General features: G+C 55.6%; 2 protein-coding genes across 5 annotated transcripts; one reads left to right on the top strand and one right to left on the bottom strand.

Moving 5' to 3' along the window:
• Positions 1-1,543: 1,543 nt before the first annotated feature.
• ZNF526 (zinc finger protein 526) lies at positions 1,544-6,354 on the top strand. Of its 3 annotated transcripts, none has more exons than XM_079906506.1 (3): positions 1,544-1,702; positions 3,502-3,602; positions 3,692-6,354. In XM_079906506.1, exon 3 carries the CDS (start codon positions 3,709-3,711, stop codon positions 5,740-5,742), a length of 2,034 nt encoding a protein of 677 aa, XP_079762632.1. In that variant the 5' UTR covers positions 1,544-1,702; positions 3,502-3,602; positions 3,692-3,708; the 3' UTR covers positions 5,743-6,354. The 3 variants fall into 3 exon arrangements, with proteins under 3 accessions (XP_079762632.1, XP_079762634.1, XP_079762633.1); XM_079906507.1 differs by lacking the exon at positions 1,544-1,702 and adding an exon at positions 1,754-1,942; XM_079906508.1 differs by lacking the exon at positions 3,502-3,602.
• Positions 6,355-8,430: 2,076 nt separating this feature from the next.
• On the bottom strand, positions 8,431-18,255 carry GSK3A (glycogen synthase kinase 3 alpha). 2 transcript variants are annotated; one of them, XM_079907589.1, is made up of 11 exons: positions 17,670-18,255; positions 15,703-15,890; positions 14,296-14,379; positions 14,016-14,126; positions 12,240-12,370; positions 12,035-12,141; positions 10,984-11,081; positions 10,810-10,905; positions 10,237-10,423; positions 9,806-9,898; positions 8,431-9,220 (listed from the first exon to the last, which is right to left on the bottom strand). In XM_079907589.1, exons 1-11 carry the CDS (start codon positions 17,950-17,952, stop codon positions 9,147-9,149), a joined length of 1,452 nt encoding a protein of 483 aa, XP_079763715.1. In that variant the 5' UTR covers positions 17,953-18,255; the 3' UTR covers positions 8,431-9,146. The 2 variants fall into 2 exon arrangements, with proteins under 2 accessions (XP_079763715.1, XP_079763716.1); XM_079907590.1 differs by having other exon boundaries at positions 12,240-12,322.
• Positions 18,256-22,421: the final 4,166 nt, after the last annotated feature.

Below are 22,421 nucleotides of genomic sequence, written 5' to 3'. Positions count from 1 at the left end.
TTAGGCGCAAGCGCAGAGAGAGGCTTCCAAGCCCCTCCCTCCGGACCCGCCCCCAACCGTAACGTCCGGCCGCCCTGTACTGCGCCTGCGCAGAGCGAGAGCGGTTCCGCGTCTGGGCTGGATCTGGTACCATTTTGCCAGATAGCTTCTGCCGGTGACATAAGCTACAGGGTCCTTAGTGCCCTCACGACCTGTTGAAACTACTTATGTCACGGACTACAGCCCCCTCCTTATCACGACCTAGACGCCCACATTAACCACTGCTCCCAGCTACCCATGGCAAAGGACCACAATCACGACCGTACTGGCTCCGAGTAGCACCCAGGTCCCTTATGATCCGGACTTGGACTCCCCTCCGTTAGACTGCCCCTTACTTCTTTTGGAGACCTACATCCCATCTGTGCCATCTCATGATCTCGACTGCAATCCCTCCTCATCCAACAGAAATCCCCCATCTATAAGTTCCTTCCCCAATCAAGACCAAGACTCCCTCATCTCATCTTAGGAATCAATACCTCCTTCCTGATTGCAATAGGCCCCTCCATCTCCACTGTGCACCTCCTGATGGCGTCCATCAGGACTCCCGCATTACACTCAGACTCCCCCCTCAAGGAACTCTTAACGCCCCCCCATAACCCCTTCCAATCTCTGCCCTCCAAGGTCACGGGGACTCCCAATAGCCCCTCTTTAAGCTGCACCTGCCAGTTTCACTCTGGCAAGAGCAGGTCTCTATCAGGAGATTTGGCATCGAGGCTGCATGTCTGAGCACCGCCACCCTGCCCCCCACTTACATGACTCAAGGTCAGGGCCCGCTCGTGCCTTGAGACAAGGCCCCTCCCCGAACCTGTTCCCACCCCCGGAATTATCACCCCTTGGGAGGCGGAAGGCCTGGGTCGTGCCTGGCACTGGCTCAGCACTAGCTCTGCTTGGGCTGAGGCAGTGACCTCCGAAGAGTCCCTTCCCCTCTCCCTGATGGCAGTTGTCACCTATTGAAACCCAATCCTGGGCCGGACACACAGTAGGCGCCCAGTAAGTGAATATCATTAAATCAACCAAAGAGGGTGAGGGAAGGGAAAGCAATTTTACAAACAGGGAAGGACTATCTATGTCCATGTTAGATAAGTTAAAGTGAGCATCTATGGTGTATCAGGCCCTGTGCTGACTGCTTTTACCTGTTTGATTTCATCCAATCCCCTCAACAGCCTTTGAGGTGGACGTGATTCAAGCCCATTTTACATAGGAGTAAAAGTTAGGCCCAGCGAGGGGTAGCACCCCAAGTATGCTTGACTCCAAAGCTGTGCTCTCAGAGATGCTCTGTGTCTTTAGCTATGAAATGACAGTTCTGTCAAGGTCTCCCGCCACCCAGTCCACTCCATGATCCTTGCTTTCCAGTGATGTTCACTTATCTCTACTTAACTTTCAGACTTGGCGGAGGAGCGGCCCGGGAGAACTGCGCAGGCGCTTCTCCGAGCCCGGAGCCCCGCCCACAGGGCACAGTTGTGTGCGTGGAGAAACTCGCCGAGCCCCGCCTAATCGTCCATACGCAGGCGCAGGAGCGCGTGCCCTCCGCTTTCGGCTCTGATTGGCCGCCGCGGGTAAGGGCAGCGTCCAATGGGAGGCGTGGATAGTGAGGGGGTCCCACACGCCTGGAGCTGAGGGTCTGTGTCAAGAGCGGCGGGGCTGCAGGAGGCGAGAGAGACGGGTGAGGGCGCCGCGGGGCGGGCCGGGGAAGAGAGAGCTGGGCTTACGGAGAGGGCGGAGGGAGAACGAGGGGGACTCCGGGGGTCGAGGAGCTTTGGGGCCTGCGCTAGGGCGGGAGCGACGCGGCGTGGAAAGAGAGTGCTGCTTCCTCTGTGCCCTGGACCGTTGATAGAGCGCCTGAGGTGTTCCGGACCCTACGCTCGAGCTCGCCCGGCCCCCACCGTTTGCAGGGAACTCTCAGGTTGCGTAGTTGATAAGTCTGGTCAGAGAAAAGGGATGTGTCTCAGGAAAGTTGAACTTCCAGGGCCCTGGTGGGTTCTTTCCTGGAAGGACTTTTATTGGTCTACTGTATAACAAAAACCCATCCGTTCCCCCAATAATTCACAGTCCAGGATTGGGAAATGGGGAATGCAGACTAGGAAAGTCCAAATATCAGGTCCTTCGGGCCATCTTCTAGACATTTACTGGTTGCCTATTTTGCGTGAGCCTTGCGCCAGGCACTGGGCCTCGCTGGAGGGGAGTTCTCTGTCGGGAGTGGTGCTGTAAACGGTGCAAAGCTGAACTGTCAGGCCCCTGGTTGACTGTTTCCAGGAAGGTCCGTTATTGAATGGCTTTTGTGTGCCAGGGCCTGAGCAACTCAAAAATTAGTGAGGGAGTTGGAAAGTTTAGCTCTTGGCCTTTCTGTGAATCATTTGCTTAAGGAGCATTTACTGGAAAGCAGCTGATAGCAGGGCCCTGTGCTGGGCCTCGTTCTTGTGGGAATTCGCAGTCTAATAGGAGGGCTGGTCTGGTGGGAAAAGTGGAATGTGCACAAGGACAGTTAAACTCTCGGGGCCACACTTCCTGGAGGGAGCATAATTCATTCACCAAATCTTCTCAGTGCTTATGGTGACACCTCTGGGAGCTAGCTACACATGAGCAACTTTTGTGTGCAGAGCTGGAAGCCGAACTCCACCTGCCCTCTGGCACTAACAGATGAGTTGAAGAAGAGATGGAGGTGGTGGGGATTATATCTGGAACATTACTGCTTAGGCCTGCATGGGCGGCAGTCATTTGCTGTAGGGACTCTGAGCCCCTGTTGTGTGAAGGGGCCTGCGTTAGGTTGAGCCCACACCTGTAGAGGGAGAGATGGGGCACGTAGAGGGAAGTTCAAAAGCTAAAATCCCTGTCCTTGGTCAGTGGCTTTGTTGGTGACAGCAGCCCCTACAATAAATCAGACCTGCCCTGCCGGCAGGCTCAGTCTGGTGAGAGGAGCACAGACTCTATCCCAAGTTCATGATATTTGCTGTGATGGAAGTGGCACGGTATACTGTAAGAACCCCAAGGAGGAGGGAGTGGCCACCACCCTGTGGATGTAGAGTTTGCTAGAAAAGAAGAGAGAACTTCGTTGGCAGAAGGAATAGCAGCATCAAAGACTTAGGGTTCAAAAACAACATTTCTGGAGAATTACAAGTAATGGTTCTATCTAAGCATTACAAAGTACCAGGGACTTTGTGGTCAGTACTACTTTTAGTCCATTTCACAGATGAGAATGCAGTCTCTGAGAGATGAAGTAAGTAGTGGAGTTCAGATTCAACCCAAGGGCAGTCTTGTCCAGAGCCTATGCTCTTAAACACCTTGCTACATCTTTCTGTGTACAAGTAGATAGAGGAAAGATGCTGCACAGAGAGGAAACTGCACAGGCCAAGGCCAAGAGACCCCAAAAGACACATTCTGTTCTTGGAAAGGGTGTGACCAGCCCTCTGGGTAAGGAGGGTGGCATCAGAGGCCAGACTGAGAAGGGCTGTCTCTCTTCTGCAGATACCTGGCTGCCATGGGGTGCAGTTCAGCTACAGGGTCACAGGCTCACTGAAGACTGAGATATAAGTATTGGATCCAGACTTGCTGATTGTTAGAGGCTGGTGAGTGATGGGATGGGCAAGGGAACTCCTGAGACATCCCCCCTCCCCTTGAGTTCCTGGTCTCACTAGGCACTCCCTTCTTTCTCCAGGTACTGCCTTTCGCACAATGGCAGAGGTGGTGGCTGAGGCAGCTGAAGTGGCTGAGATGCCAACACAGATGTCACCAGGGGCAGTGGAGATGTCAACACCGACGTTAGGGGAGAAAATGGAGATGTTAACGGAGGTGACTGAGATGACACCTGGCGAGGCCCTTGCCTCATCCCTCTTCTTCCAGTTCATGTGCTCTGAATGTGGCAGCCTCTACAACACACTGGAAGAAGTCCTGTCACACCAGGAGCAGCATGTGCCCACTGTCACAGAGGAGGAGGCGCTGACCACCCAGGACACTGGCCTGGAGCCGGAGCTGGTGCCAGGCACTGAGGATGGGCCTTTCCAGTGCGGTGAGTGCAGCCAGCTCATCCTCTCCCCCAGCGAGCTCCTGGCCCACCAGGATGCCCACCTTCGGGAGTCTGCAAGCCAGATCCAGTACCAGTGTGGAGACTGCCAGGAGCTGTTTCCCTCGCCTGAGCTGTGGGTGGCTCATCGGAAGGCCCGGCACCTTTCTGCTGCTGCAGCAGCTAAACCTCCGGTGCCGCCTCCTCTGCCTCCCCTCCCCTCCCCACCTCCACCCCCTGCTCCACCCGAAGTCAAGATGGAGCCCTATGAGTGTCCTGAGTGCTCTGCCCTGTGTACCACCCCTGAGGAGTTCTTGGAGCACCAGGGCACTCACTTTGACTCCCTAGAGAAAGAAGAGCGCAATGGGCTAGAGGAGGAGGAGGAGGGTGAGGATGAAGAAGATGACGACGAAGAGACAGAGGACGAGGAAGAGGCAGCAGCAGAGGTTGGTGATGATGCTAAGGGAGCTGACAAGTCCACAGCCAGCGAGGCCCAGGGCTGTGGGGATTGTCCTCAACGCTGCACCTCAGCAGGGGCACGCCGGCGCCACCGGCGGGCGTCCCGTGGCCCAGCGTCAGTGGCTCACCCCTTCCACTGCAGCCAGTGCCAGCGCAGCTTCAGCTCGGCAAACCGGCTTCTGGCTCACGGGCGGGCCCATGTTGGTGGCACACACGAATGTACGACCTGCTCCAAGGTCTTCAAGAAAGCAGCCTCACTGGAGCAGCACCTGCGGCTGCACCGCGGCGAAGCCCGCTACCTCTGCGTGGACTGCGGCCGTGGCTTCAGCACAGAACTCACGTTGGTGGCCCACCGGCGGGCCCACACCGCCAACCCACTGCACCGCTGCCGCTGCGGCAAAACATTCAGCAACATGACCAAGTTCCTCTACCACCGGCGCACTCACGCCGGCAAGAGTGGGGCACCTCCCATGGCGGCGGCGGCGGCGGCGGCGGCTGCCTCCCCGGCTCCTGCCGAGCCCACGCCCCCCGCGCTGCCCCCTGCCCCACCTGCCCAGCTGCCCTGCCCGCAGTGCACCAAGTCCTTTGCCTCCGCCTCCCGGCTCTCCCGGCACCGGCGTGCGGTCCATGGGCCCCCTGAGCGGCGACACCGCTGTGGTGTCTGCGGCAAGGGCTTCAAGAAGCTGGTCCATGTGCGCAACCATCTGCGGACGCACACGGGCGAGAGGCCCTTCCAGTGCCATTCCTGTGGCAAGACTTTTGCTTCTCTGGCCAACCTCAGCCGCCACCAGCTGACCCACACGGGTGTGCGTCCCTACCAGTGCCTGGACTGTGGCAAGCGCTTCACGCAGAGCTCTAACCTGCAGCAGCACCGGAGGCTGCACCTGCGGCCAGTCGCCTTTGCCCGTGCGCCCCGCCTCCCCATCACCGGTCTCTACAACAAGAGCCCCTACTACTGCGGGACCTGCGGCCGCTGGTTCCGTGCCATGGCGGGCCTGCGACTGCATCAGCGGGTCCACGCCCAAGCTCGGACGATGACACTGCAGCCTCCCAGATCACCCCCTCCTGCCCCGCCCCCGCCCCCCGAGCCTCAGCAGACTATCATGTGCACCGAGCTCGGGGAGACCATTGCCATCATCGAGACATCCCAGCCACTGGCACTTGTGGACACGCTGCAGCTGTGCCAGGCGGCACTGGGGGCCACTGAAGCGAGCGGGCTGTTACAATTGGACACGGCCTTTGTGTGACACAGCTGAAGAGCAACAATAAAAGAGTTTGGTTGCAGAATCAAGTGTGGGCACCTCTGGGGAGAAAGGGGGCCACGCCCTGGCAAGCCACTCTGGCGCCCACCGGGTGCCAGCATTCACCCACCCTGGCCTCTTACCCACTCACTCCTCAGAATGGCCCCACCAGGCGTCACCTTTCTCTGCCTGAGGGGACGCTGAAGCTCTGAGACACGATATGATGTGTCCCGGTCACCCCACTGCGTTGCAAAGCGGGGTTCTCCAAGGCTCTTTGCATCACCCTGGTGCCCAGCAACATCAGGTAACCTTTCCTGAGCCCCAACCATGTGCCAGCTCTGCTGGGCCCTGTCACATACCTCTTCACATCCTCTGCTTGTCCCCCCAGCCCTAGCCTTCTCTGGACTCTGGGCTCCCAGGACTTGGCTCTGCCTGGTGGAAGAAGGCACTTGACTTCTCTGGGCTTCCTTGATCTCACTTTTGACAACGTGGAGGGCAATCTGTAGGTACCCCGGTATTCAGCTGCAGGTGGGTGATGTTGGAAACCCAGGAATAAGTCAGACGTGGGCTCTGCCCCAGGAGCCACGCAGTGTGGTAGGAGGAACACCCACAAATACAGATGGCCTTGCTCTCTGAATGTCTTGTTGATTTATTCAGCCTGGGTGTTCTAAGGCCTCCCTCCCGTGTGCTGGGGGCCAGAGACGAATCAGGCCTCTGCCCTGCCCAAGTGGGGGCAGATGGATCTCAGCCCCAGGACCCTCAGAGCTGCAGCGGGGATGTGCAGGGACAGTGGGATCCCAGAGCAGGGAACAAACCTCCATGGTAGATCAGGAGTCAGAGACTTCCTAAAGGAGTTAATCTTTGAAGAAAAAGTAGAAATCTGCTAGTGGAAGACGAAGAAAAAATTCCAGGCAGGCAGCACCGCAAGGAGGGTGAGTTCTTGCTATACTTGGAGGTCGTCCAGTTATTGACAGCTACAGTAACAGCAAACATTTGACTGCCCGGCCGTGGCAGGCACTGCAGTTAGCACTATACATGTATAATGATCTCAGCAGGCCTGTGAGGTGATCTCAGTATTATCCCAAGTGAGAAAACGGGGACAGAGACTCACCCAAGATCTCATAGCTGGGCAGAGGCATTGGCCAAGATTTGAATCCATGGGGTCCTTTTAGCCCATATCTGTAACTGATACAGCTGTGAACTGACTGTGACCTGAAACCACTGCAGGGGGCGGGGGCTCAGAGGAGGAGTCATGGTAACTGGAGGAAAAGTGAGCCATTGTCACAGAGCAATTGGGGTTTAAGGGGCCTCAAAAGATAAAACGTCTTGGCAACAGGAAGGAATCCCCAACCTTTTCAAAGGTTACCTGGGCTGACAATCCTTCCCTCTCCAAATGAAATTAGGTGATTTATGGCAGGTCCATCGGGAAGGCTTGTCTCGGGCCTCTGCAGACCAGGGTACTCAGACAGGTGCAGCAGGACGTGGCTGCAGCTGAGCTGTCTGGGAGGGAGGCTGGGCAGAGGAGGGGCGACAAGGCAGGGAAGGAGGGAAGCCTAGACCTGGGAAGGCCTTGAAAGCCAGGCTAAGAAGTTGGGGCAGTGTTGGGGATGGGATGGGGTGAGGGTCATAGGTGGGGTTAGGGCTCCCTGGCATCAGGGTCGGGCAGGAGAAACTGGAGATGGTCCAGGAAGTAGAGGATGGGGCCAGACCTGGGCAGAGGCCATGGGGGTGGGAGGAGGGTGTAGGACACCCTCAGTGACCTCATGGCCCACTGGGTGTGAGCAGCCGGAAGGGGTCCCCAGGAGCCCGAGGTTAGCCCCTTGTCCAGACCAGCCCTCCTTCTCTTACCCAGTTTACTTGCTCTATGTGTTCATCCTACAAACAAGGTGACATCTGGATGGCGTTGAGCAGGGCGGGCCAGGGTTTGCTCTGGGCAGTATACAGATGCCCCTGGGGCTTGCCTACGCAGACAGCGGAGCCCAGATGCTACAGAACAGTCCCCGAACACCCTCTGGGATATGTTCAAAACTCTTCTCCCTTTTTCTTCACAAATGGAATCCAGTGGAGGACACGTCAGTTGCTCCTGTCCAGGCTCCCTTTTACTTCTAGGGCCTCCTGCCCTCGCCTACCATTGGCACCATGTGGAGGAGATGCCATTTTCCTCTGCCCATGGCCCCACCACCTGGCCCCAGCATGTTTTCAAAGCAAGAGAAAAAACCATACTCTCTGCGACACCCTTCCCAGGGTTGTCACTTCCCAGCATCCCTAAAGAGGTGGGCCAGGTGGGGCCTCGTTTAAGACGGATATGAAGGCTTGGGGAATTGCTAGGGTTTGGGGACAGCTCCTCTGCCCCCATCCATGCCCACTAAGAGTCCATACCAAGGTTGTCTTGGCCTGAGTGACCCACCTCCCATCATCCTGTGTCCCCCTGAAGTGGCAGGTAGCTCAGGCTATAAGATAGGGAGCCCTTTGTCCAAACCTTGACTTTGCCACCTATACTCTGTGGCCTTGACCTATCTGATGGCCAGTTCTCTCACCAGTCACCTGGGAATGACAGTGCTTCCCTCCCTCAGTGGAAGCAGATGATTTGTGCTGCAATGGATAAGCCAGAGCTAGCTCATCACATGTGCAGAGGAGGGCTGGAGCACAGGAAGCTTGGGCACTTGAGCCAGGGCCAGCCTGGGTTCATCCCACCCTGTTCCCCTGCCTGAGATGCAGCCCACTCCTGTCCCAGGAGAGCCCCCCAGGCACCTCCCTCACCTCTGTGAAAACAGGTGTCCAGACAGCAAGCAGGTTTTCATGCCAATAATTTATTGAACGGAGGTCTGTACACAGGCAAACCTTACTGTGGAAACTAAGACATCAGGGGCTCCCCCACTGCCCCTGCCCTCCAGGATGGGGAGAGGAGGGAGGAGGCCTTAGGGGCAGAGGACAGGACGGGGGGACACAGCTGTTGGAGGGGAAAGGGCCAGTTTGGACGGTGCGAATCGACATTTTCTTTAAGAAAAAAATTATAACAATCTATTTACACCCGGGGGCCAGGGAAGGGAAGAGGAGGAGAAGGGCTGGTCTGGTTCTATTTACAAGGGATACAGGAGGGGAGGGGGGTTGGAGGAGGTGGAGACCTGGGGGGAGGGGAGGGAGCTGAGGGGGTAGGAGGTCCTCATGCCGCCCCCCCCCCAAATCCCCGGTCCTTCCTTCTCTTCCCTCCCCACAACCAGTTAAAATCCTCTTAAAAAGCCCACCACAGGGGTGAGGCTGGTGAGGGAGGGACTGGAGGTGGGGATAGGGACTCATTTACCTCTGCCCTCTAGTCTAGGGGCCCGGTCAGGGCAGGAGCTTGACAGGCTATGGCCCCCCTTCCCAGCCCCACTGGGGGCTCCCAGATGGAAGGGTAGTTGGTGGCGCCCTCAGGAAGAGTTAGTGAGGGGAGCTGTGGCATCGGTCGACTGCCAGTCTGGGCCGGTCTGAGCCTCACTTAAAGCTGAGGGGGAAGGAAGGAGCAGACAGTTAGCCTTTGCCTTTTAGCCACCGCCCACCCCCCCCCAAGAGTAGGAAGCTGGTGTGAGATGCTACATTAGAAATGGAAAGCTGTCACTTTAGGTCTAGGGTTGCAAACTCAAATGCCAAAGGGCCAGGTTGGTCATTGAGTGACTCACCAGAAAGCCAGGCCCCACAGAACAGGGGCAGCTGGAACTCAGCTCCAGCTGGTAATACTGCCCTGAGCAGAGGCAGGCCCAGTGCTGCCCAGTCTTATTTTCTTCCCCAAGAGAAACAGGAAATCTGGATTTGTACATAAAATGGCCCCTGTTTTTTACTGTGAGCAACAAATTTAACTTTTTGTTTGTTCAGGCTAAACTTATGTCTTTGGTTTTCCAGTTTGCATTTAAACACAAATACAGGCTATAATGCCTCACAAAGGTGGCCATTCACATGTAAAATACACTTTCTGTCAGAATGTCTACAATTTTGCAGGAAACGCAGTGGTTGTGAGAACAGAGAACAGACCCATCCCCACCCCTGGCAGAGAAATGCAGCTTTAATGCTCAGAAGATGGCCCCCAACTTACCTTGTGAGGATGGGGTAAGGGAGGCAGTGCCCGCCGGGGATCTCAAGTGAGGAGGGATGAGAATGGCGTTGAGAGATGGTTGGATGGTGAGTTCTAGAGACAGGAATGGACATGCCTAGTCAGGGGACAGGGCACCTGGAGACCCAGTCGGGGTTAGAAAGGGGCACCAAATAGGGACCCAGCTCTGGGCAAGGCCAGTTGCCTGGGACACACGTAGCCACTGAACACTTTAAATGAAAAACTGGCAAGAGCCTAACACAGGAGGATTGCAGAGTGCAGATGAAGTCGGTTTGGGTCTCCCGGAATCGGGGGTATTTCCTGAGCCCCAGGACTGCCTTGCAGCCCACCTCCCCACTCCTGTCTTCGACACCAAGCTCTTCACAATCTTTGGCTGCCCCTCCAACAACCCAGATCCCAGGCTGTGCCCTCACCGCCAGGACTGAAATTGAAGAGAGGGGGAAGCGGGCGGTTGTTGGGGAGCTGGGTTCCAGGACATCGCAGTTCATCAAAGAAGCTGTGGGCACAGGCTTCCAGCGGGGAGAGCCTTGAGGACGGTGTGTACTCCAGCAGGCTAGAGCAGAGCGCGATGGCCTCAGGTGGCGTTCGGGATTTGAACACCTTGGGGGGTGGAGGGGGCAGAGGTGACAAGGGTGAGACGCCCTGGGCCCTGGTATACTCCTGCCCACCTCCCAGAAGCCCACTTTCCACATGAGGCAACTGAGGCCCGGCCTCTGAGGGGAGGTCAGTTTGTATCAGATGAGCAACCTGCTCAGGTCCCATGACTGTATGGGCCCTGCCGTGAGCATGTTTCCCCACCAGAAAAACAGGACTCTTGCATTTACTGTGGGTCCTCGACTTTCAGAGTATGGGACATTCCATAAACTTTGAAATGTGATGAAATTTACTGACCCACTACTGAGCCATGACTCTAGCCAAGTCCCCAGACCGGTTGGCCTCCAATGGGGACCTCAGCCATGCTGCCTGAGCCGCTAGCCCTGCCTCACCTTTGTCCAGGGGTGAGCTTTAATCTGGGGGAACTTGAACTCCGTGTAGTTGGGGTTCATCTCTCGAATCTGTTCCCGGGTTGGTGTTCCCAGCACCTGTAGGGAAAGGGAGGGGTCTGAGCCAAGGCCCTTAGTGCTTAGCCCAATCCCTGCCCACCCTGGCCCTGCCCTCACCTTGATGATCTCCACCAGCTGGTCTACCCCACTGTCCCCAGGGAAGATGGGCTGGCCCAGGAGGAGCTCGGCCAGTACGCAGCCAGCTGACCACACATCTGAAGAGGAATGGGGCAGGGTCAGAGCTACCATGCCCATCCCCTGGCATACATTTCTGTCCTTCATGGTCATCCTGAGAGATGCCCGGGAGCCCCATTTTCTCAGCTCAGAGAGGAAGTGCCTTGCTCAAGGTCACACACAGCTTAGGAACACAGGAGCCTGACTTTGAACCTCCAAGTCTACCTGACTGCACTGTACTCTCCAACCTAGATGTTTCCATTGCCTCTCTCCACTCTGTGACCCCAATAAGCCTTTTCTCTGCCTCTAGCTTCAGAGGACAGATCAACAGGCCAAGAACAGGTACCTGTGTTCTTTGGGCCTCAGGAAGGTAAAGCATTATGTGGGCTGCCTTACTCACTTCTGGCCTCTATCCTGCCCTTGGGAATAGCTATAGGCCGGTAGTCACCCCTCCCTGGTCTGAACCTTGACCGCCACAGCACAAGTTCACATCTAGGGACCATGAAGTTTCCTCACACTGCTGATGACTTCTCTTCCAAACACTTTCACACCCTCTCCTAATGCCTGGAAGTTGGCGCTGTCATCCCCAGCAACAGGGAAGGACATGGAGGCCCTGTGAGCAGGTCACACCCTCATGATGGCAAAGCCTTACCTCCCGATTCTCCCAAGGTCACCGTCAGCCCCTCCCCCTGCCTGAGAAGAGAGGACTGACTGGGAGGTTCCAGAGCTGGTATGGACTCTGGAGTCAGGTCAGCTTTCAAAGCCCGGCCCTGCCCCGTCCCAGCAGTGTGACTGCGGGCAGGTGGCCTCACCACTCTAAGCTTCAGACTGCTCAACTGTAAAATGTACGCATGACAGCATCACCTTCCTGAATTTGAGGACTGGCTAAAAGAACAGATGTTAAGCTTTTATCACCGAGCCTGGCAGACACACAGAAAGAACTCAAAACCTGCCATGACTGCTATTCCCACCCCCACCCTCCCTCAAATCTGACCGATGGACGAGGTGTAATCAGTGGCTCCGAAGATCAGCTCCGGGGCCCGGTAGTAGCGAGAACAGATGTAGGAGACGTTGGGCTCTCCTCGGACCAGCTGCTTTGCACTGTGGGAAGATATGCGTAGGCGGGAGTCAACACAAGCCAAGGGCCGGGATCCCTCCTCGCCCCTTCAGCCACCCAGCATACCCCGGGTCAGGCCCACCTGCCAAAATCGCAGAGCTTGAGGACAGCGGTGTCGGGGTCCACCAGCAGGTTCTGGGGCTTGATGTCGCGGTGACACACACCCTGGGAGTGGATGTAGGCCAAGCTCCGGAAGAGCTGGTACATGTACACCTGGGGCAGGCAGGGGACAGCAGAACTCCAGCCCAGCTCTCCCCGCAGAGCACATCCCTGCTCCACCATCTTGGCCTGAAGAGCCCTTCCACCCACTCTCCCTGACTTGAAAACAGTTTGCTGCCCCTTGGTTCTCAAACTTTAGCGAGCACCAGAATCACTTGGCGGCCTTGTTAAAACAGGGACTGCGGACTGCTGGGCCCCACTCTCAGAGTTTCTGATTCAGTCGTTCAGGATGAGGCATTTGCAACAAGCCCCTAGTGCTGGTGCTGGTCCATACTTTGGAAACCATTGCTTCAAGCACACACTTCAGCAGAAGCCTGATGAGTAAGACAGATACATCAGGAAGGCCTTCTTTTAAAGCAGGCCGGGGAGCCTCACCAAATCCACCGGCTATAGGAAAGGCTCAGCCTCCTCTGCCCACCAGTCACAACCACCCACGAGCCAGCCCCTCTCCAGCTGGATTTTCCTGCCACCCTCTTCCCTACTGACGAGGATGTAAGTGCCAAAAGAGCAGGGATCTTTGTGGTTCCATCACTGCTGCATCCCCCAGGGCCTAGACCAGTGCCTGGCACATAATATCTGCTCAGGGATGCTTCTTGGGCCCCCTCCTCCTCTGTTCCCAGTGCCCTCGGCCAGAGATGCCACTTTCTTTCCCTGTGCCTGGTCTCCTCCCAGAAGACTTCCTTGATCCTTCTCACTCCCAAAGCAAGCAGGGCCTCTGTTTCCAGAATCCCTTGTGCTCCTTCCAGTACGGCAGTTGCTAGTAGTTTTATAGTTCTCTGTGATGACACCTGTCTACCCTGTTAAACTGAGAGCTCTGCAGGAGCAAGGCCTGGGTCTCAGTCAACTGGGCCTCTAGAACTGCTCAGTGCTGGCCCCGGAACACAGGCAGCCACAGGACACATTCAACAAACCACACCACTGCCTCCCAGGAAGCGAAGTCCCACAGCTCCCACCACTGGTAGAGCCCCAGGGCTCACCTAGGCCTGGGGTACTTAAAGCCAGCGGGAGGAAAAATGGGGCCCCATGCAACCTCCAACGAACTCGCACCCAACCTCCGCCTTCCAATGCAGCTGGCTGCTCCAGCCTTGTTCTCTACAGACAGCATCCCTAGCCCATACACTCATCCATTCGTTCAAACACCTCCTTACGGATAGTATCATACAGGGCACAGCACCCAGCACTGGGGAATAAGCCTGCACAGGTGATGAATTAAGACTCATGCGTTCCTGGCTCTGTGGGCACTAACCTTTCCGCGACCCTGCCTCCTTCCCATCACCCCTCTGCCAAGGCTCCAAAGGCCAAGACTCTGAGCTCATCGTCTCCCCTCTGCATTCTAGTTCCCCACCTCGATTCTGAGCTAACTCCACCAACACTAACTGGTACCAACGGGCTCCCAGTATGGACCCAAGCAGCCTCCCCAGCCTGGTCAGCTGCCTCCCTGATTGAGTCAGGCCTTGGGTGGGGCTGCCCTGCCTTTGGCGAGCTCCATCTCTGGGGGTATAGGGACAAGGGCAGGGAACGTGAGGCCTCCAGAGACCAACGTAAACTTGGAGATGAGGGAACCCACAGAGGCAGGAGTGTCTGTCTGGAGCTCCTGGCTTTGTGAGCCTGGGCCCCAGCAGCCTGCCTGCCTGCCTACCTTGACATAGATGATAGGGATGGTCAACTTGGCCTTGGTAAAATGGCGGGCCACCCGGTACACCGTCTCGGGCACATATTCCAGCACCAGATTTAGATAAAGCTCGTCTTTCTGCAGAGAGCAAAGAAGAGGTGTGGGGCATTGTGAGAAAAGAGCAAGGAACCGGGGAAGGGAAGGTTTGTGGGGAATAACGGGGGAAGAGGCCAGCAGTCATGAGGAAGGCAGGCAGGCAAACGGGTGGAGTCAAAGTGGAGGACTCCTCCACACACTGAGGTCTCACCTTCTCCCCACTGGAGTAGAAAAAGTATCTCAGCCTCACGATATTGCAGTGGTCCAGCTTACGCATAATCTGCAGCTCTCGGTTCTTGGGGGCAAAGGAAGGCAGCCTCAGAAAACCACCAGCTCTCCCTGCCTCCCCTCCCTAGCACCCCTCACCACAGCTCTACTCCCCGACTCCTGCCAACAGAGCCAAGCAGCTGCTCCCTGTGTCCCAGCTCCAAGGCCCCATGGCGCAGCCCCTAATTCCTCACCCCCAGCCCACTCCCCTCACACACAAGCTGTGGGCTAAACTCAGACCACTTCTATGTGCTTTCTGCAGCCTACTTTTTAAAGATGCTTGATTTTTTGCTGAGATTTACCATTCAAATGACTTCATATATCATCTAAATTTTCCAGCTTCTCTTTAAAACTCAGACGATGTGGCCACATGAGGCCCACCTCCCTGCCTGGCACAAGCAACAACAGACAGGAAGTGGCCATCCAGTTCACCCTGGTCCCCACTCCTCCCCACTGCTTTCACTAGAGGCATCTGAGCCCTTGGACCCCGGCTTGGTTCCAGAGTCCCAGACTCCAAGCTTCCAATCCTCATCTTCCCAGTGGGGATCCAGCCTCAACCTCTTCCCAGGAGACCCAGTCTCAGCATTCTTCTCTATTCTCTGTTCCCCTCAGGGCCTCACAGCTCCCTATCCTCAGATCCCTCTCACTTCTGGGACTCAACTATAATCAAATTCTGAGCAGCACCCTGGAGCTCCCCTGAGAGTCCTCACTGCCCGGGACCTAGGCTCTGACCTGGTTCCCTTCAGCCTAGGCTCAGTTCTCCTACATCCAGAGTAGCCTAGGATCCAAGGGGCCTCTAGCTCACAGGGCACCTCTGTATGAATGAAGAAAGGGTACTCCTTCCTCAGACAGGACAGAGCCCCAAACCAAGGCATGTGCAGCACAGGCAGGACGTCTCCCTGCACCTGTCAAACCCTTAGGGCAGAGCTTGACCTTCGCAAACATACTCATTAGCCCCACCAGCTTCCTTTCTCCTCTGGACAGGGGTGTAACTTAGTGGTTAAGGTGAAGGGCTTGGGAATCAGATTCTAGTCTTGACCTTGGGCAATTCTCTCATCTGAGTCTCAGTTTCCAGTTTCTGCTTACTTAGAATGGGAATAACAACAGTACCTACCCTCAGAGAATCTTTCCATAAGTTAAACTCACCTATAAAACACTTACAGCAAAAGCCCAATAAAGTCAGCTCTGGACTCTCCTGGAATCCACATTCCCATCTTCCACACAACTCACTCCCTTCTCCTCTGGCCCATGCTCAGGCCCCCCGTGGAAGCCCAAGTCCAGCACTCTTGCTGGAGTTCTCTCACCAGTCATGTGCAATCAAACCTCCTTGTCCCCGTTCCCCCCAAGCTACCTTGAACCTCTTGTCCTGGAGAACCTTCTTGATGGCCACCAATTCCCTCGTGTCTGCCAGCCGTGCCTGGTACACGACCCCAAATGAGCCACTGCCAATCACTTTGATGTCTGTGTAAGCCACCTCCTGGGAGCGCTCTGGGCCTTGGCCTAGAGTGGCTACCACTGTGGTCACCTTCCCACTGTCACCTGGGGAGCAAAGGGAACACAAGATCTACTGACCTTTCCCCTCTGGCCACCACCCCATCGTGGGGCTGTGAGAGGGAGGGGAGTCACTACAGGAAGCTCATTGGGGGGGTTCTTTGTCCCTTCCCCAATCTTCAAAGATGGCTACTGGATGCCTCCCAGTGCCCTTTCCCCTCTACCCTTCATGGAACCCCAAATCCTGACTCCTCCCATAGGGGAGGATACTGACACATAAAACCTCTTGCTGTTCAAGGGTTGGTGACCCCTAATTTCCACTTCTAGTAAGCAGCAAATGAATGGTCCCTCCTGATCTGAGGAGGCACCAGCACTGCCAGATGTTGAATCCATCCACTAAGAGCTAACTGCCTTGTGGCCACTCCTCACTGAGGGAAAGCCTGACCTAACCTCTTCTGCTTGAGAGCGGTAACCCTGAGGTAATGCTACTTTAGGAAAGCACTAACCTTTCTCACAGCTCAGGGTATAGTGATCTCTTAAGTCCTCCCTAAGTGGTACTGGTAACTTCACCACTGGTTTCTGGTGACAGAAATGAATGACTCCTCCAGTAAGTGCTAGTACCCTAATTCTCACGTTAGGGGGACAATTAGCTCTTACCCAAATACTTTGGGGCTAGAAAAAAAGCACTGGCCTGACCTCATCTGTGAGGTCCAGAGCCCCAGACCCCATCCTGTGTGTAACTGGTCCCTAATGAACAAACACTTAATAGTGAGAATGGTGAACCTGATCTCTATCACCAGGGGGCTATCCCAGCCTCAGTGCTTTCAAGGAAAGCTATAATTCCCAACTCCATTCTGTAAATGGCAACAAAATTTGGCGGCATTCTTGGGGGATAGTGATCCCTCTTCTTTGGGTAACTGATGAAAGGTTCCCCAAAGAAAAGGGGTCAATGATGAATCAAATCCATTCTGAGGGGCCAGTGACACCATCTTTTGGAGGGAGATGATCCTACATAGCTATTTTTCCAGAGCCAGTGACATCATTTCTCAGAATAATGAAATAGGTATAACTTCACATCCCTATTCTATGGGGTGGAACTGGGACCCTCCCCTGCCCTCATTCCATTTCTGTGAAAGGAGACCCACTGACTCATCTTTTTTGAATAACACTATGGACTTGGTCTGAAAAGTATGCTGACTTCCAATCTATCCTCAAGAAGCAGCAATTATTAATTTCTACCATTGGGGGTACAATTCTACATATTACGGACAGATAATGATAGTAGACATCGTCTTTTAAAACAGAAGATGACTATATACCAGGTTTGGAAAGCCCTGGCCCTGTTCTTTGGGGACACAGCAAACCCAAATCGCTGTTTCTAAGTGATATTCACTCCAAATCCCTATGCTCTGAAGGGGAGCACATTCAGATCGCTCCTTCTGGATGGTGATGATATTATTCTTCTTCTCTTAGGAAACAATAACCCTTGAGCCCCATTTGCAAGCGACAATAACCCCTGATCCCGTTCTCGAATGATTGGCAACATCGGATCCCTGTTTTTAAGGCTCACGGACCCAAGACTTCGGTACTGGAAGAACAGGAACCTGTGACCCCTGTCTTTTAGAGGATTACTAAATCTAATTCTAAACTCCAAGTGATGGTAACCCCCCCAAATCCCTTTCTTTGGGATGGGGGAGAGCTCAGATCCCAGTTTGGGGAGGCACAGTGACCTCGAGCTCCTCTCTAAGCATAAAGAAAAACCTGATCGACGTCTAAGTGACTTCAGGGATCCGATCTCCACCCGCCACGGGCGACGCTAGTACTCACGGCCCAGCTTCACTCCGGGCGGCGGGAAGCTGGTGCCCGCGCCGGGGCCGCCGCTGCCTCCTCCGCCGCTGCCGCTGGGACCACCCCCGGAGCTCGAGGCCCCCACGCCCCCGCCCATGGCTCCGACTGACGTCTTCCCGCCGCCGCTGCCGCCTGGGCCAGAGGCCGAACCCCCGGGGCCGCCACCGCCGCCGCCGCCACCGCCGCCTGGCTCCGCGAATGAGCTGGTCCGCGCCCGGCCCGAGCCCCCAGGGCCGCCCCCCGAAGGCGCGCCACCGCTCATGGCGCCGAGCGCAGGCCCAGGCCGCGGGGCTCGGGCTGCCCGGGTTGCCCCCGCCGCTGCCGCTGCTGCCGCCTCCCCCGGGATCCGGCCTCTTCCAGGCCGCGCCGCTCGGGCTCCGGCTCCGGCTCCGGCCCAGCGCCCGCCGCGCGGCACGCCGGGAGATGCAGTCCGCCGGCTCTGCGCGCCGCCGTCGCCGCTGTCGGCCCTCACAGAGAGCCGCGCGGCACGCCGGGAAATGGAGTCCGCAAAGACCTCAGAGTGGACCGCGGGGTTGATAGGTCGTTCTGCACCTCGGGAAACACAGTCCTGGTCAATAAGTTGGCCGACTGTGCCCACAGCGGACCCTGAAGCACTTTCGGAAGTAGGATCAGAGTCGCACACTCACTCCATTGCGGCAACCGCGCGTCCCTAGGTGTGGCTCAGAAATGTAGTACTCCATCAATGAGCTATGTAGACGTGATGCAATCCGGGAAACGGAGTCCAGTCGCTCACTTAGTATATTGGCTGTATGCCGACCAGCGCCAGGTGCCCTCTGGGAAATTGAGTCGGAGGCCGCGGACCCGCCGCAATCGGGCCGTGAGGCAAGCCGGGAAATGGAGTCATCGCCACGCCCTCACCGCATTGCAGGTGTGAAGCTACTCCCAAAGCACGCCGGGAAATGGAGTCCCATGTGATTCCCTAAGCCCCAAGTGGATACTGCAGTTCCGGAGATAGGCTAGGAAATGGAATAGCATTCCTCCTCCCTCTTTCGCTAGGCCGCAGTCCCCGCTGGAAAATGTAGTCAACACCGAGGCTTCAGAGCAGTTGCTACAGCGAGCCTTTGTGTCTTCTGGGAAATGGAGTTCAAGGCAGCCTTCCCACTGACTTAAGGGGAGGGATCTACCATGATCCTGAAGCATGCTGGGGAATAGTCCAGACCGGATCCCGACCCTTTGTGAGACGAGACTGCAGAGGCTTGCCGGGAAGTGTAGTCTAATAGGTACCTTCGGGAGAGCGTGAGCGAAAGGTGAAAGACAGCAGTCGCCCAGGGGAGACTGAAGAAAGTTTCAACGCCTCCTGCCCCGCCGCCAGGTCCCAAGAAACAGCCGAAGTCTATCAGAGGCTGCTGGAAAATGGAGTGCAAACACTCCAAGTTCCAAGTTTCCACAAATCCGGAAGGAAAACCCTCCCCGCAAACGATTTAGGAAACAAAGTTTCCGGTGGTTTCTCAGGACAATACAGTCTTCGGATACTGTCTAGCTTTTTCTAGCAATGTAGGTTGCACCAGCAGGCTGAGCCGAAGTTTGAAAGAAATGAAAATATAATTTTTCTTGAACCCCCATTAAGCTTATTGCATCCTCACGCTTCCTAAATCACAGGATCCTGAAAGGCCCAAAAGAAGGAAGCCGGCTGCTAGGAGTAGCCTTGGGTTTTGTGCATGCATTATATCGCCCCACTTATCGATTCATACCCGGAAGGACAGTAGCCCCAAAGCGCGCTGGGAAAGAGAGTTCGTGTGTGTGTGTGTGTGTGTGTGTGTGTGTGTGTGTGTTCGTGTGTGAGAGAGAGAGAGAGAGAGAGAGAGAGAGAGAGAGAGAGAGAGAGAGAGAGTGTGTGTGTGTGTGTGTGTGTGTGTGTGTGTGTGTGTGTGTGTGTGTGTGTGTGTGTGTGTGTGTCCCGGAAGTACTTGGAACTAGAATGAAATCACCCTCCGCCCCTCCTGCCTTGTGGAATGATGGGAAATGGAGTCTCTAGACTTCACTTTAATCAGATCCTGTGATCACACTAATTGTCCTCTCCTTTCTGAAGCCTGCAGAAAGTCTCGTCCACTCGGTCTGTAGCTGACCGCAATTCCCAGCGGACACAGACCACTGGGGTAGGACAGACGGTAGCGCTAAAGCCTTTTCAAACTGCATTAACCAGAAGGCAAAGCGCAGTCACACTTCCGCTCTCTTCTCAATGAATGAGGCTGCATCACGCACAGCCCAGAGCGGGCGCTTCTGGGAATTGTAGTAGTTTCTCAGTCAAACAGTGTCTGCTGCCCTCTGGCGGCGGCTCGGAGTCCACAAGCAAAAATCCGAGTCAAGCTCCAAAACCTGGGGAATGCTAAACTGGACCAAGAAGGTCTGCAAGGGCAGAAGAGCAGGGCGGAATAGCAGCGGTTACTTAAGGGCCAGAACCCGTGGGACATGCGCAGTGGGCCGCGCGTGGGCAACCGCCAGAGGGGATTGGGGTCCGTCGGAGTCAGAGGGCGTCAGTCTGAGGGAATCTTACCCGAATGTCTGTACGAGCTGAGAACGTTTGTTGAGGGGTGCTAGAGCGGGTTGTAAGTGGTTATGAGGGGCCTATGGGTGTCTGGAGGTGCTCAGGGGAGTCTTTGAAGAGGTGAACTGGTCTTCCTGGAGACCAGTGAAGTCAGAGAGGACTTGGGGTGTCTGTAAAAGGTCTGTGGGAAACTGTGAGAAACTACTGGTGACTGAGGGGATCTCTGAGGGATGGTTGAGAAGCATAAGGAAGGACCTTTGGGGGACTGTGGGAGTACTGAGATTATCGGTAAGAAGAGGGTCTCTCATGGGATGAATTAATTGATGAAGTGTCTTGAGATCTATAAAGGGCTTTATAGTTGGTTATCAGAGATCCCGGAGGATGTAGAAGGGAGCAGGGGTATGGTCTTGCAGAAACCGTGAATAAATTTAGGTGGGTCATTAAAGATTAGAGGAGCCGCTGGAATTTTCAAGACCGGATGCCACCTGTGACATCCCACGCAGCCAGAATTGGGGGCAGGAAGTCTGCTGGGGCTGTGGAATAACCTGGAGAGCAGTTCTGAAGCTGAGTGCTTTTAAATCCACGATAGACCCGGTTTAGAGGTGCTTTGAAGGCACTAGAATCAGGTGCTGAGACTACTAGTCAGGGTCCTCCCTCCTCCCTCCAATGATGACATCCCTCTTTCTCCATCACACCACCACCACCACCAACTCAGCTGCATCTATGTTGCCAGGAGACAGGCCTCATCCCAACTTCCAGAAATAGCCCAGCGGCCCCCACCCTAAGGGAATGACTTACATCACCCAGGAGAGGGAGCAGTTGCCCATAGGCCGCCACGGGAGCCTCAGTTTCCTGCCAGTACCCCAACCCTGGATCGTCTCTTCACTGCCAACGGGCATCATTTGGGACCACCCACCCTGGGCTGGCATGAAATGAGGATGAAAGGAGAGTGGGTAGGAGTTTCCAGTTCCTTTCCCCTCAGAGTTACACAGGGTGAAGTTTCATGGTGAAGCCAGTCCACAACAGGCCCTGAGCCCTCAATTCTCACTCCATCTCTTAGCAGCTGTGTAGCCTTGGGGAACTCCTTCCCCTCTCTGGGCCTCCAGCACCTCACCTGCACTGAACGGGTTGCGCTGTCTCTAAGGGCACCTCTAGCTTGGATTCCTCCTCTTGATTCTTTCATCTCTGATTCAAGCTCTCCAACTTGGGCTTCTAGCCTTATAAGCTCACCTCTCAGATCCTATGATATTGAGATCCTGGTCTAGATCCAACGATCCTGGCTTTAGGAGAACGCAGTTGTTGAAAGAACATGGGGTTCAGAGACAGACTTCATTTAAAGTCCTAGCTGGGCTTAAGGTCTTGGGCAAGTGATTTACGTGAGCCGCTTGCCCCTACCTTGCTGGATGTTGGAGATAAAGCGCTGCAGCTCCCAACTAGGTACCTGGCACACCGTAGGTCAATCAATAGCAACTATGATGAAGCCAGTCCCTTCTTTTTTTTTTTTTTTTTTTTTTTTGCGGTACGCGGGCCTCTCACCGCTGTGGCCTCTCCCGTTGTGGCGCACAGGCTCCAGACGCGCAGGCGCAGCGGCCATGGCTCACGGGCCCAGCCGCTCCGCGGCATGTGGGATCTTCCCGGACCGGGCACGGACCCGTGTCCCCTGCATCGGCAGGCGGACTCTCAACCACTGCGCCACCAGGGAAGCCCTAGCCAGTCCCTTCTTAACTTGCTGGCAGAGAGTGTTTCCATGGTTTGATGAGAAGATCACTAAGGTACCTTGCAAGGTCTACATTTCAAGAGACCCTGCAAGCCTGTTGCCAAAGGACTCCCAGATTAATTCATAAGCGCCTCTAAGGAGAGTGATGTGTGGGAGAACACCAGACGTAGCGCAAAAGGAGCTCCAAGGAGGCACGACTAGGAATTCACAGAGAGGAAAGGCATTGTAGGCAGGAGAGCAAGGGCCATGGCGTGGTGTTGAAGAGCCTAAGGGGCTCCCAAGGATGAGCAGATCCCCCATGGAAGAGGGGAGCAGACAGAGGGCCAGAGCATGCCTGAGACCTTCACCATCAGGCCCAGGGGTTAAGTGCCGCCCCAGGTCAGTTCATTTCCCAGACCTGGATTTGCCCCATTCAGATGGGGTTAGGCCCTCTGGCCATAGGTCCATTTGGGGGTCCAGCCTAGGTCCCTGTCCTTAAGAACCAAGCAAAGGCTGTTGCCCTGCAGTG

Source organism: Stenella coeruleoalba (genome assembly GCF_951394435.1).
Source record: "Stenella coeruleoalba genome assembly, chromosome: 20".
Classification (NCBI taxonomy): Eukaryota; Metazoa; Chordata; class Mammalia; order Artiodactyla; family Delphinidae; genus Stenella; species Stenella coeruleoalba.
Note: the sequence above shows the minus strand (reverse complement) of the source record. Positions and strands in the feature narration are given on the sequence as shown.

Bases quoted from the DNA above. Each gene is read 5' to 3' on its own strand.
- ZNF526 (XM_079906508.1), top strand. From the start codon at position 3,709: ATGGCAGAGGTGGTGGCTGAGGCAGCTGAAGTGGCTGAGATGCCAACA.
- GSK3A (XM_079907589.1), bottom strand. From the start codon at position 17,952: ATGAGCGGTGGCGCGCCTTCGGGGGGCGGCCCTGGGGGCTCGGGCCGG. The intron at 12,142-12,239 runs GTGGGCCTGACC...ATCTTCCCACAG, and splicing joins AAGCTCTGCGATTTTGGCAG to TGCAAAGCAGCTGGTCCGAG. The intron at 10,424-10,809 runs GTGAGGCAGGGC...CCACCCCCCAAG, and splicing joins AAGCTCACCCCTGGACAAAG to GTGTTCAAATCCCGAACGCC.